Source organism: Xenopus tropicalis, chromosome 1 (assembly GCF_000004195.4).
Source record: "Xenopus tropicalis strain Nigerian chromosome 1, UCB_Xtro_10.0, whole genome shotgun sequence".
In the NCBI taxonomy this organism is placed as follows: Eukaryota; Metazoa; Chordata; class Amphibia; order Anura; family Pipidae; genus Xenopus; species Xenopus tropicalis.
In genome coordinates this window covers 47,569,115-47,582,921 of record NC_030677.2, presented here as the reverse complement: position 1 = coordinate 47,582,921, position 13,807 = coordinate 47,569,115, and the positions used below count along the sequence as shown (strand labels likewise).

Genomic DNA, 13,807 nt, shown 5'->3' with positions numbered 1-13,807 from the left:
GAATACTAAAAGCCTTGGAGTGCAGACACCATCAGGACTGATATATATATATATATATACTTCCATTTCCAAAAAGTGGAAAAGTGGGGGGAATGTTCTTTGCATCCGTAACTGCATTGAACATCTCAGTAAGTAAACAGATACAGTGCCAAAGTCATTATAGCTGTGAGCACAAGTATGCAACCCATTCAACTACCCCTAAACTAATAAGAAACAATAACTGTCCTAAAACATTGCACATTTCAGCAGATACTAAAATTTTGCTTATTGTGGCCTTTAAATACTCATCAGCTTCCGTTGGTGTCTCTGGAAAAGTGTAACCAAGATATATGTTTTATTTATAGCTGTACAAGTTCATCTCATTACTTCTTAAAATGAAAACTTAAACATAAAATTGAGCAGTGTCTGTCGTGGGCCAGGAACTTATAATAACAGACATTTAATTTTATTATTCTAAACACAACCAACAAAAATATATTGAAAATGTGCTACAAGACTGGGACAAACTTTGCCTATATTTCACATAGCCCATTCAAGCTCACCTAGTTATACTCCACCTAACCACTAAAAGTTTTCTTCCCATATTTTCTAAATGTTCCTTTCCATAAGGATTTCCTTGATACTAATGCAAAATGTATAAACCATTGATGGGAACTGCTGTGACTATACAGAGTGACTGTCTCAGCAGCAGTAAAAAAACTAGGAAGCAATAGTAACATTTTTTTTCCAATCATTTTTCCGCACCGGCCACAAATGCTTTTCATGGTCTGTACCCAAGCCTCACCCATGTAAAACATGACTTTCATTTAGCTCCTCAGGTGGCTTAATTCCTTGTAGCTACATTACTTTGCTTTGCCTTCACATAAAAAGCATTAAGAACAAAAGTAAATATTTTTGGCAGTCTTTGGCTGTATTTGCCAAAATTTTGGCAGTTTTCGGCTGCTGTAAGAAGCAGCAGGTGACATGGAGAAAGCCAATTTCATATATTAAAGAAGAATGGTTACTATTGTACAATATTTTTCCTTAATAGCAAGAAACTAAAAAAAGAAAAAACACTTACTGGCCCATATTCTGGTATGCTATTTGCCAAGCAAGAGGTGGCCCTTTCCCATAACACAAATCTCTGTTTTTGTGTTCTTTTTCCATCTTGTATAAATTAATTAAAAGATGAAAATTATGTCACTGCTTCAAAGCATACCATATTTTGTTTGTATTTATAGTTCAAACATTTACAAACGCCTTGAGGAATTGACAAGTTTTATTATTAACTTGTGTGGTAAACTTTTGGCGAAGTCAGAAGTTGCCCAGTGGGAGTTATATTTCCATTAGGTCTGGATTTTAGCTTATTTCATCCTCATTTTCCTTTGTTTCTCTAGGTCAATAAGGCAGAACGCAATTGTGGTTTTCATGAAAAATTATAAAAATAACGTTAATACATGTATTTTACAGAATAGTCTTCTTCATATCAGGGATATATTAAACAATGTATTTATTATACAATGTATTTGTGTATATGACTTTGGGACCAAGAGCTTAGAAGCACCACAACGGCCTCTGCAACCTCATAATAATACAAATGAAAGCTTTGTCATACCTCAGATAAAAAAGATTTGAATCACTGCAGGCACTATACAGTAGATCTGAATGAGGAATCAATCAAAGCACTGTGGAATAAATGCCTGATGTAAAATTTATACACAGGTGTAGGGGACTTGGGATGTACCTAATAATAGAGTTACAGGTAGAATCACAGATTTTTCATTAAATTACAAGAAAAGGGATAGAACCCTTGCAGTGCCCCCCCAAACCGTAGTGCCCACATTTCCCAATATAGTCCTACCCCCTGTACCTGTTAATAAAAGACAGAGTGGTGCAGTGGGTTTGGTGGCCCTATGTCTGGCCACAGTGGTTGTGATGGCCAACCAGATAAAAAACTAGTTCTGACAGCACACTGTATTTTTGAATTAGTAGTAGAAGAATGAAAGACCTTGTATGGTTTAGAGTTAAAAACTCTTTATGGAAAGGAATACAATGAAGAAGCTGTCCCAAGCCATCTCTTCTTGGTTGCATTTATCTCATTTTCACTGTCTGGAGTACCGGTCATTCCAAATCATCTCGCTAGGGACACATACACACGCCTGAACTACATACAGGATGCGGCTGGAATTAAATGCAGCAATTAACTAATAACATCCTTACCATTAACATGTCTCCTTCCTTTGGATTTATTTGATAAACAGAATGTAGGAGGAATTGAACTTCCCCCAAAGCAAACATGTACCCGAGCAAAAGAATGCACTTAACCTCTCAGAGGGAGTTGGAAAATTACATTTTATCTACAAATTGGACTTCCAGGGTTACCAGCAACACTGTGGAAACTGTTGAGTAGTATGGATTGTGCATAACACTAAGAAATCCACTCTCAGAAAACAGACAGTTTGTGCTTTCCCAAACCCCAGAGAGTCACTTTAAAAGTGTTGAAGTTTTTCCAAAAATAGATATTGTTAGTGCAGTGAAACCACTTTGTTGCGATCGGACTAGCAATAATTATTAATAAACTTGTCTCCCCATAAACGCACATTCAGCGTACAGCCAAAGCAAGCAGATAGCAAGAGCTGTGTAGTGCCACACAGCATATGAATCAGGTGGCAAAGCATCGGCTTGACTTGATGTGCAAGTGGTTGTTATTGATTCCTGTAAAAACAATTTTATGTGTCAGAGCCATTGCCAGAGCTAACAATCTTATTGTTATACTGCAAGGCTCTACCTTCATGTTTCTTTATAGTGGCTATTTCCATAACTCCTACCAATAAAGAGAAGTCAAAAAAGAATAACTAGGAATTTTTACAGCTTGTTTCATTTAGGGTGGAAGGCTGAGCACATAGGTAAAGGTAAGTTTTTGTCAACCACAAGATAGAGCTGTATCTCATAACCATATCCGTGCAGTAATTAATTGTACCTGCTGCGTAATGTTTCTTTACAAATGCAATTTGTTTGTTTGTGCCTTAGAAACAGGATCAATAATCGAGGACCCAGATTCCCTATATAACATTGCACAACCTATTAGCATCTGCCAAGCTGTGCATCTGCCAAGTTGCACAAAATAACTTGCATATATGCAGCCTTAATATAGCATTGTAGGGGATTTGTGGCTCAGTGGTGAGCATTGCTGCCTTGGAGTGCTTAATACTAACCTAACTGATAAAATTGACTCAAGTGCATGTAAAGATGTAAAATTGCTGTGTAAAATGTTGCTATTTAAATAAAGAATAATAATAACTAATAAGGACAGATCTACTGAGATCTCATTCCACCACAGCCAGAAAGCAAAACCATGTAAAAAGGTGGACCCCAAGCTTGGTGCCATCTATGGCCATATTTTATCTTTTATTATACTGACATACACCATATGGTCAGTGATACACCACTAGCCCAGCCAGTGGCTTGTGAGCAACATGTTGCTCCCATCCCTTTTGATGTTGCTTCCAGTGGCCTTAAGAGGTGCCCATTTATAAATTCCAAGCAAGTTTTAGAAATTCAAAGACACAGTTTTACACCTCCTGCGGACTAGCAGTCCACATGGCATTACCAAATATCCAATCACAGTCCTCACTAAACACTAAAAAGTTTGGGGATCCCTGCATTAGATATTGTAATATTGTTGGTGGGATTTGCTTCCATTCATTAGTTGGGTTGTGTTCAAGGCTATGTGAAGGCCAGTCAAGTTTTTTTGCTCTCATCTCAGCAAACCCATTCTACATGGTGCATCTACATTATTATCCTATTTAAACACAAAAGACCTTTCATCTAACTGCTGCAAAGAAGGAAGCACAGATTTGTCAAGAATGCAGTAATGGCACCTTTGTTGGCAATGATGGGTATGGCTTAAATAGCCAGGCTTTTTTTAATTAAAAGGTGTGTACAAGTAACATAACAAAAGGCTTATGCGTTTGGATGCAAAATCTGCACTGGGCTTCACCGAAAAAAATGCACTGCTTGCAGTAATATAAATGTTTGGCTTCAAAAGGATCTCTGACCACTTTAGTCAGAATGCTCTGTTATAAAGTTAGCTATGAAGCATGACAAGGCAGCTGCTCGGTGAGTAAAGCTACAGTATTTAATTGCACTTTCCTATGCGCACAAAAGTAAATAACGTTTCCAGACTGCATTTTTTTTAGTCCAAAGCTTCTCTACATTACAAACCATTACACTATATTTCAGGCACAAACACAAACTTTATCATTTTATTAAACTGGCCCTATAAAGTGTTTTGAGAAATAGTTATTTGTCAGAGATACTCTCCTGCTAAAAATAAAAAAGTTTCAGCAATGTAAGCCAAGTGCTGGCACATTACCTTTAGCTGAAATTGAAGTCATTCACGTTGGAGAGTTCAGTGCCATTTTTAGAGGCCGAACAAAGAATGAGTTTTGTTTTTTAAACATGTGCACACAAAAAACTGTATATTACTCTTCCATGTTGCTATTATTTGAAATATTACCACTTGAAATCTTAAAAATTACCAAAACGACACACAGACCTAGCACAGTTAAGATCAGAAGTGCTAACATCTGCCAAAGAAAAAAAAAGTTGCATAATGTCAAACTGATTATTTTGGAAGAGGGTTGCAAGAATTTCTAAAAATATGAGCAGGGGTCAGAGGACTTGGACTAATCCTCAGGCTTGGTTATACTGCATCATCAGTATTGTAATCCAAATTTGTTGAAATTTCCATTGCTTAAGTGACTACATTCTAGCTTCCAAGGAGCACAAGATACATTCTTTACTATGGTACTGATGACAAGATGGAGGGCCCAGTCTTCGGCCCGTCACTAAATTATTTTGCTTCTGGCTAATAACGTCTGCGTTCGTGCAAAATGTTCCAAATAGGAAAATAAAGTATGGTTTGCAAGTAGAAAGCAGGAGCGTAGTCTGTCTTTATATATTTTTTTAAATTTGTCACCTAATCTATTCTAAAAGTCTAAATTTCCTCAGGAAATGCGTGTCTTGTCTTGAATTCACAGCACAGCCACTCAGCCGAATGGAATATATGTAATGGATAGAGGTTAGGGTACAACAGCATTTCTAACCACAGCCAGAGAAATAAATCTCATTTGAGTTGCACATAATTCATTCAGCAATATATTAACAGCATTTGCTATCAAATTCAGTCATTCCACCTAGACAGATTGCATATGCCTACAAACAGGAAGATACCCGATCTTACCAAGATGCTTCATAATCTACCCATGTTTGGGACCAAACCAAGTCAAAATTTTGAGAACCTTCTTGGAGCCGGATTTGACTTTTGGTAACAGTGTTTGGGCAGTGAATTCCTATGGCCATGTATGAAGGGTACAGTAGCACCCGCAACCCCTCCAAACTATTGTTCAGCCAACTGCCAGATATTTGCCTTGATTGGCAGATCCACTCACTGTGACACTTGTAGTCACCACATGGGAAACAGGCACCCGTACTATGTACGGCCGATCATACACTATCCGGTTGATAAACATGCATGCAAACATTATCTATTGTTTGTTTGAATTCTGCAGTTCCTGTGAGAACAGATAATAAGCTCCTTCTCTTTTTCTAGTCCCACCTAGGAGAGGTCAATAAGCAATATTAATTGACAGGATTTCACCCCATGTCTGCTTACCATGCAATCTAATTGGTATGTTTTCAATTTAGCTGTAAAATTACATTTTTCTTAATTTGCTCATTTCCTTCCTATTTTTCTTAACACATTCATATTTTTTTTTTATAATTATAAAGTAGTACCTGATTTTTATTTTGTTTTTGCACATACTACCACTCCCCTCCATTGTAATTAGGAGAGTTTATTTAAAGAGATGCTGACACCATAAATCAAACTTTTGTTTTTACATCATAACATTGTCTTTGCATGCTATTTATAATTTTGTCTTAAAAGTATTTGCTTTAACATTGCCTATCTGATCCCCCATGTTCCTCTATGGGGGCTGCCATATTTGTGCAGCAGCAGTCCACTAGCATTAAAAGTTATAACAGGTTTTAAAGGGACAGTCAGGTTGACAAAACTGAACTTCATATAACACTTACTTAAAAAAGCAGACATATCAGTGAAAATTGATCAACATGACTTTTAAGTAACTTTTAATGTGCATTAATATCTTGAAGATTTGTTTTTTTAGTGTTGGTATCAGTTTAAATAGAGATAATGAGCTCTTTTAAGCCCTTTCCATCTCCGATCCTGTCTGGTTTCAGGTTTAAAGCTAGAAGATTTCATTATAAGGGCTCTGGCACACGGGAGATTAGTTGCCCGCGATTTGCCAAAATCGCCTGTGCAGCGTGTGCCATCCCACCGGCGACTTACATTTTCGCCGGTGGGATGGTAGTTCGGGGAGATTAGTCACCCGTGACAAGGGAGATTTGTCGCGGGCGACTAACCTCCCCATATGCGACTAACCTCCCCGTGTGCGACTAACCTCCCCGTGTGCCAGGGCCCTAAGGAGGCTTTAGCTGGGAAGAGTAAATTGATTAACTGCCTTCTCATCCTCCCACAATTGCTTTAAAGAACCAGCACAAGCCCTAGATATTTCTAGAAAACTACACCCCCCATGTATAAAAACCCCCTTAAATGGCCTGTATATACCCCCCTCCCTTCTCATATAGTCTATAACTTTAAAAACTGGCCCTATAGAAAAACCCAACCTAAAAGAGCAGAGGAGAGCAGCAGCATACCTGGGAGCGATCTTTCGTTCAATAGAAAATGTTTTGGTACTCACCGCCGACACGGACCCTATTTGATTATGCGCAAATGAAGCTTTCCAGCTAGCCCCAAGTGCGCATGCTCAAGCAGGGTCCATATCGGCGGTGAGACCTGAAGCATGTTTTATTGAACCAAGATGGCGCCCAGGTACGCTTGCACAGCACAAGTTCAATTCATTAAACTTATTTTGAACAAGGGGATATTGCTCCTATAATTATTCAAGTAGCAAAATGACTGCAGTAGCAGATTCCAGCATTGAGCTGTCTATAAACCAGAAAATTGGACATCATTTGTGTATTCCAGTGAATACACTGGAAATAAAATACCTTTTACACCTTTTACTCTCTGTGCTAATGCCGCACAGAGAGATTAGTGATAAATCTCTGGTACCGCGGGTGACTAATCTCTCCAAAATACCTTTCCACCAGCAACAAAGTGAATCACTGGTGGAAAGGAATACGCGATGCTTCATTTTTCAAAAGTCACACAAAGTTACCTCCACCGGCGATTCACTTTGTTGCCAGTGAAAAGGCATTTTGGAGAGATTAGTCGCCCGCAATACCAGAGATTTATCATGGGTGACTAATCTCTCTTTGGGGCATTAGCCTATAAGGTCCTAATCTTTGGTTTGAATATATATTCATGCACACAACTACAGAGGAAGTAAACTTAAACATCACATCACTCAATGCACCATGGCACTACATGTCACATTTCAGTGGAAAAATGTGTGATAATGATGTATTTAAGTAGAGTCACATGGTGAGCCATTTGATCCAAATGACTCTAGATAAGCAGAAGGTTGCTCTGCGCATGTGAAGGATATTCCATTCATTCTCTTGCAGTGGAGAAGCAAAGCTTGGTTGTAAAGATTAGCAGCCATGAGGGACACGTATAAATAGGCGCAAAAAAGACTGATTAAAACAGCAATAAACAGCACATTTAAAGCAGCTTTGTACTCCAGCAGCAGTAAACAGTAAATGCATGCATGAATCTTACACAGCAGGGTTGAAATTGATCACATACCACTGATCACATACCTTTCAGGGTGTGTATAACCAATTAGAGTGACCACTTGGATAAAATGATAAAAAATTATAAAAAAAAGGTGTATATGTTAGAAGGCAGGCTTGTAATCTGGATATCCTGAAAACTGATTAATATAAATTATTTTTTCTGGAAAAGTATATTTACATTTCCCTGCAGCTTATTGAGGTCTCTGTGTGCACACTATGGAAGAGGTTTATTATGAGAGTGTATGCTGGTTAATAATCCTAGAGATGCCAATCTCGCACACACAGTGTGAGGATTTTATGCTGTATGTAAAACAAGACATTGTGTGGCCAGTGTGCTCAGCCATAAATGTTTTAATGAGTATGCTATATTATCCTTTTATTAAAAATATATATGCTCTATATGTGCTGAAAGATCTTAATTCATTAAAATACATTTGCCTTCTGTGTTCCAGAGCTGTGCTGAATTATATTCTAAAGTAACCTTGAGTGTTACATAGTATACATTTATATATTATATAGGCTAGATATGGATAAGATACAGGAGTGCCAAAAGAACTACATAATTAACATAAAAAAAAATAAATACAAGGAAAAAATGTGCACAATTTCAATAATTTTGCTGAGAGTGTTATTATGATGGCACCGAAAAGATGCCACCTTTAAAGAGGAAGAAAAGGGTTTGTCACTGGAAGGGTTCCAAGTTGTTAGGCAACCCCAGTGATTATAATAGTGTAACAAAAATGTCCTCTTAATTGAAAAATGTGCCAGCCCTGGGAATGAATCTAGTGAGTGCTGCACAGCCTTCATTCCTGTCCCTGTGATCTTTCCTGTGGCCATGGGCTGTGCACATACACAGTAGAGCAAAAGTTCCCCTTTTTGCTTGCAAGTTACAATTTCACCTTCCTGTGTATGCGCACAGCCCACACCAACCACAAGGGACCCCGCAAGCTCACAAGAATAGTGGGAAATACTCCCCCAGGCCAGTATGTTTTCCAGAAGGCCAACCCAGGATCTGAGGTAACTGGATATAATCACTGGGGCAGAGAGGGTACGTAACATATTGCACCCCCGCCCCTGTGATTAACCATTTCCTTCTCCATTAAGCAGCTCTAAAGAAAATGAACTAGACAGTTTTTTTAAAAAAAAAAAATTGCAGTATAATAACAATCTATTGCGGAGTAGTTAATAGGAAATGCAAATGTTTATTTTTGTATATGCAAATTTTTTTCCGTTTATGACTTTTAATAGAATTCCCCAGTGTAATTCCCTGCATGCAATTTGTTTGAGAATTCATAATGTGACACTCGACAGCACTAGCCAGCCCACAATAGTGCAAAGCATCTCATGCAACAGTACAAAGTAAAGGTATCGAACCCCTTATCCGGAAACCCATTATCCAGAAAGTTCCGAATTACAGAAAGGCCATCTCACATAGACTCCATTTTAATCAAATAATTCACATTTTTAAAAATGATTTCCTTTTTCTCTGTAATAATAAAACAGTACCTTATACTTGATCCCAACTAACATATAATTAATGCTTATTGGAGCAAAAATAATCCTATTGGGTTTAATTACTACTTAAATAATTTTACTAGCAGACTTAAGGTAGGAGATCCGAATTACGGAAAGACCCCTTATCTGGAAAACCCCAGGTCCCGAGCATTCTGGATAACAGGTTATCCAGAATGCCCGGTAACTGGGGTTTTCCAGAAAAAGGAATCTTTCCGTAATTTGGATCCCAATACCCAGAAAAGCAACAGGATTATGTTGCCACCAAAAAGGATTAATTAAAAATCTTCATTATTTTAATTAATTAAACAATTTAATTATTTGATTGAAATTGAATCTATGGGAGGTGTCTGTCCGGTAATGTGGAGCTCTGGATAATGGGTTTCCAGATAACGGATCATAAACCTCTATTGTGCAACAATGTGATATATCTTTTTGCAACAGTACAAAGTATCTCATGAAAGAATCCAAATTAAAATCCCTCCATTGCATTTTAGACAGAAGTTTTAAAGAAAAGATTTGAGAAACAATTATATTCAGTGATTATAAGCCAGGGATGTCCAAACTGTGGCAAACCAACTGTGTATGGTTCTCCATAGCTATTCTAGTAATTCCATGTTTTATGTTCTGTTAGTACTACATGTGAAGGATGCAGTTCCAATCCCAAACACTTACTTTGTTGCTAGGGCAATGTTGTGCTAGGTACTCTGTATTCCACATCCAGTGAGAGCATGTTCTCTAAAGCATAAATCTCAATATCGAAAGCCCTGTCACAGAGATACAACTTGTAAGACAGGCCAGTCAGATATGAACATGCTAGACCATCTGGGCAGCATTGATCAAAGGTACAAAGGGGCTGAGATCAAAAATAATATGCCTTTCTGTTTGCTTCTAAAATCATTGGACAGATCAAAATTACACTACTGGCTACTAAAATTAAACAGATACCAAGTGACAGAAAGCAAGAGATACCTAAAGTCTCTAATCTAGAAAACAGCTACCGTTCAGTTGAATAAATATCATTATCTCAGCATGGCTTTGTTTAAATAACAGTAATTAAGTAATAATAACATAGCCCCTATCTGTGAGTCTGCATCAATAGAGCACGAGCAGAACACTGCGGGACTGTGTCGCGATACCACACAAGATGCACCCCTCCAAACACACACTTGTGGCGCAGCCCTCTGCCCAGTGGATAAATGGTTGCTCTCCCAGACCAGCATTTCATTTTTCACTGAACATTTTACAAACGGAAAGCTTTTCTGATTATAAAAACAAATTGTCTGTGAAAGCTTGATGTGAGTGAAAACACGTGCTGGTGCATTGAGCAAGGGAATTCTTGGGATGCAGTAAAATCCATATTAACCTATGTGCTTCCCAGATGGGCTAAATACCCTTGTAGTGTGACTGCTAGGACAGAAACAAAACACACACTCACACAAAAAGGGAATGAAGATTATTCATATCACTGAGAAGGTTAAAACAATGTGACCCTGTGCGGAGCTACACAATTTGTTCCCTGCTGATCTGGAATGTTAATAACCTGTCAGGCCAAAAGGAGCCAGAAGCATATAAGGGACAATAGCATGAAGGTGTTCAGATCTCATTAGTTAAGGAAAGTGGCAACATATTCCATAGCATGGTACAAAGAAAGGTAACTTCAATAAGGGATAATAAAACAACAAGAATGATAACCAACCACTTTTAATAACTTTTATGTGCCACTGCATCTCCTAAATGATGTTGCATATAACTCTGTAACAGCTGTATATGCCATAGGGATAAAAAAAAAAAAAACAATGCACACTTTGAAGGTAGGTGCTCCATTGTAAAGGACTAATAAAACAACAAAACATTTACAGATATTTTCATTAAACTGCATAGTCTCTAGCAAACATGGTAAGGCACATTGACAGTTTCTATTAATGGGATGTTTTTTACATTTGTAGAACACATTCAAAATATCCAAAGCATTTCCTTCTTTCTGAACTGAACTGAAGTAAGCACATAAGGGTACCAGAATAATACATACAGAATAATACATGGTCCACACTCCCAACACCCACTTGTTTAATGAATGTACTTGAGACATGAAGTGCTAATTCATAATTGGGGGGATTACTTTGTTTCCAACTATCCCCCATATCCAATAGAGAGAGTCATTTGATAATGGGCAGTGGCCACAATTGAGAGTCATTTGTAAATGGGCAGTGCCCACAATAGTCATTTGATAATGGCCAGTGCCCACAATAGTCATTTGTTAATGGGCAGTGGCCACAAGAAAGAGTCATTTGTTAATGGGCAGTGCCCACAAGAGAGAGTCATTTGTTAAAGGGCAGTGGCCACAAGAGAGTCATTTGTTAATGGGCAGTGGCCACAAGAGAGAGTCATTTGTTAACGGGCAGTGCCCACAATAGAGAGTCATTTGTTAATGGGCAGTGGCCACAATAGAGAGTAATTTGTTAATGGGCAGTGGCCACTATAGAGAGTCATTTGTTAATGGGCAGTGGCCACAATAGAGAGTCATTTGTTAATGGGCAGTGGCCACAATAGAGAGGCATTTGTAATGGGCAGTGGCCACAATAGAGAGTCATTTGTTAATGGGCAGTGGCCACAATAGAGAGTCATTTGTTAATGGTCAGTGGCCACAATAGAGAGGCATTTGTAATGGGCAGTGGCCACAAGAGAGAGTCATTTGTTAATGGGCAGTGGTCAGAAGAGAGAGTCATTTGTTAATGGGCAGTGGTCAGAAGAGAGAGTCATTTGTTAATGGGCAGTGCCCACAATTGAGAGTCATTTGCTAATGGGCAGTGGCCACAAGAGAGAGTCATTTGTTAATGGGCAGTGGCCACAAGAGAGAGTCATTTGTTAATGGGCAGTGGCCACAATAGAGAGTCATTTGTAATGGGCAGTGGCCACAAGAGAGAGTCATTTGTTCATGGGCAGTGGCCACAAGAGAGAGTCATTTGTTAATGGGCAGTGGCCACAATAGAGAGGCATTTGTAATGGGCAGTGGCCACAATAGAGAGTCATTTGTTAATGGGCAGTGGCCACAATAGAGAGTCATTTGTTAATGGGCAGTGGCCACAATAGAGAGGCATTTGTAATGGGCAGTGGCCACAAGAGAGAGTCATTTGTTAATGGGCAGTGGTCAGAAGAGAGAGTCATTTGTTAATGGGCAGTGGTCAGAAGAGAGAGTCATTTGTTAATGGGCAGTGGCCACAAGAGAGAGTCATTTGTTAATGGGCAGTGGCCACAATAGAGAGTCATTTGTAATGGGCAGTGGCCACAAGAGAGAGTCATTTGTTCATGGGCAGTGGCCACAAGAGAGAGTCATTTGTTCATGGGCAGTGGCCACAAGAGAGAGTCATTTGTTCATGGGCAGTGGCCACAAGAGAGAGTCATTTGTTCATGGGCAGTGCCCACTCGCCAAGGGGAGCATCATGGTTACTGACTGAGTAGCACCCCAAGGACACTGCTCCCAAATGCTGGCAGCCCCATAACCCCGGAGACCGGACCTTACCTTTGTGTCGCCAAATTCCGGATCGTCGTAATAGCCCTGTCCCGACTCATAAGCTGCGCCGCGCTGCGCCCAAACAGTGTAGTAGAGAACAAGTAGCGCTCCTTCCAGCAAGTGCATTTTCCCCAGTGGGACGGGGTTGTAGCGCTAGTGGCACAGTCCGGTCACACTGCGCTCCCCAAGGGCAGCCGGGAAATCCTCACTCAGCGCTGCAGCAGCTCCGCACCAAGCAGGGCATCAGCCTCTTCCCAGCCAGTGAGCGCAGCGCTGCCAGCTGAGGAAAACTTGTCTCAGCGAGTCGGACATCCGAGTCGGTCACTGCATTAAAGATATTGGGCAACTGTTGAGTGACAGCATGGGCAAATGCTGAGGGGGACCCGCACACACGCCTCTCCCTAAGGAAGCTGGGCACACGTGTTTGCTACGAGAAGCGCTGTCGCGGTTGCACTGTTTCTGCCTGGCATAAGGGAATGTCAGTGCCGAGCACACACGGAGCTAAGGCAGTTTGCAAGAGACTATAATAAGAAGCGTGTGAGGCACTAACCTACCCACGCCCACCTCCGGATAGCTCCGCCTCTCTGCCCTCTGATACGCCCCCGCCCTCCTTGTCAGTTTCTGGAGGCTGGAGATCTATAGTTGTTCCGCTGCTGTGGCCGGAGAGTCACGGCTAAACCATACTCTCCTCTAATGGGCTAGCAATATGTAGCCTATGTATGTTTATTCGCTTCCTTGCTGTTAGGAACAACACAAAGCAAATATAGACTATGACTAGGGTTTGCCTTTGGGTATCCCTGCCAGTTTCTATCCTCATTTACTCTGGAGTTGACCTTAATATAATAAAAGGAAAATGATACCCCCTAGAATGAATACCTTACCAACATAGTTTATATATTAAGTTGCTTAAACTGGAATATATATTCCACAAGTAAGGAACCTTACTGCCCCTTGCTGCAAATCCTGGTCTGTATATGAGTAAATATTGGCATTTTACATCCTTTCCTTTGAGCCACC

The 13,807-nt window shown here is 39.7% G+C and overlaps 1 protein-coding gene across 1 annotated transcript in view; it reads right to left on the bottom strand.

The window, feature by feature from the left end:
- vegfc (vascular endothelial growth factor C) overlaps positions 1-13,321 on the bottom strand; it is an 87,403-nt gene extending 74,082 nt beyond the window's left edge. The window contains exon 1 of the mRNA XM_002933317.5: positions 12,800-13,321. Within this exon, the coding sequence (XP_002933363.1) occupies positions 12,800-12,916 (117 nt within the window). The 5' untranslated portion in view covers positions 12,917-13,321. The remainder of the gene's footprint in view (positions 1-12,799) is intronic.
- Positions 13,322-13,807: the final 486 nt, after the last annotated feature.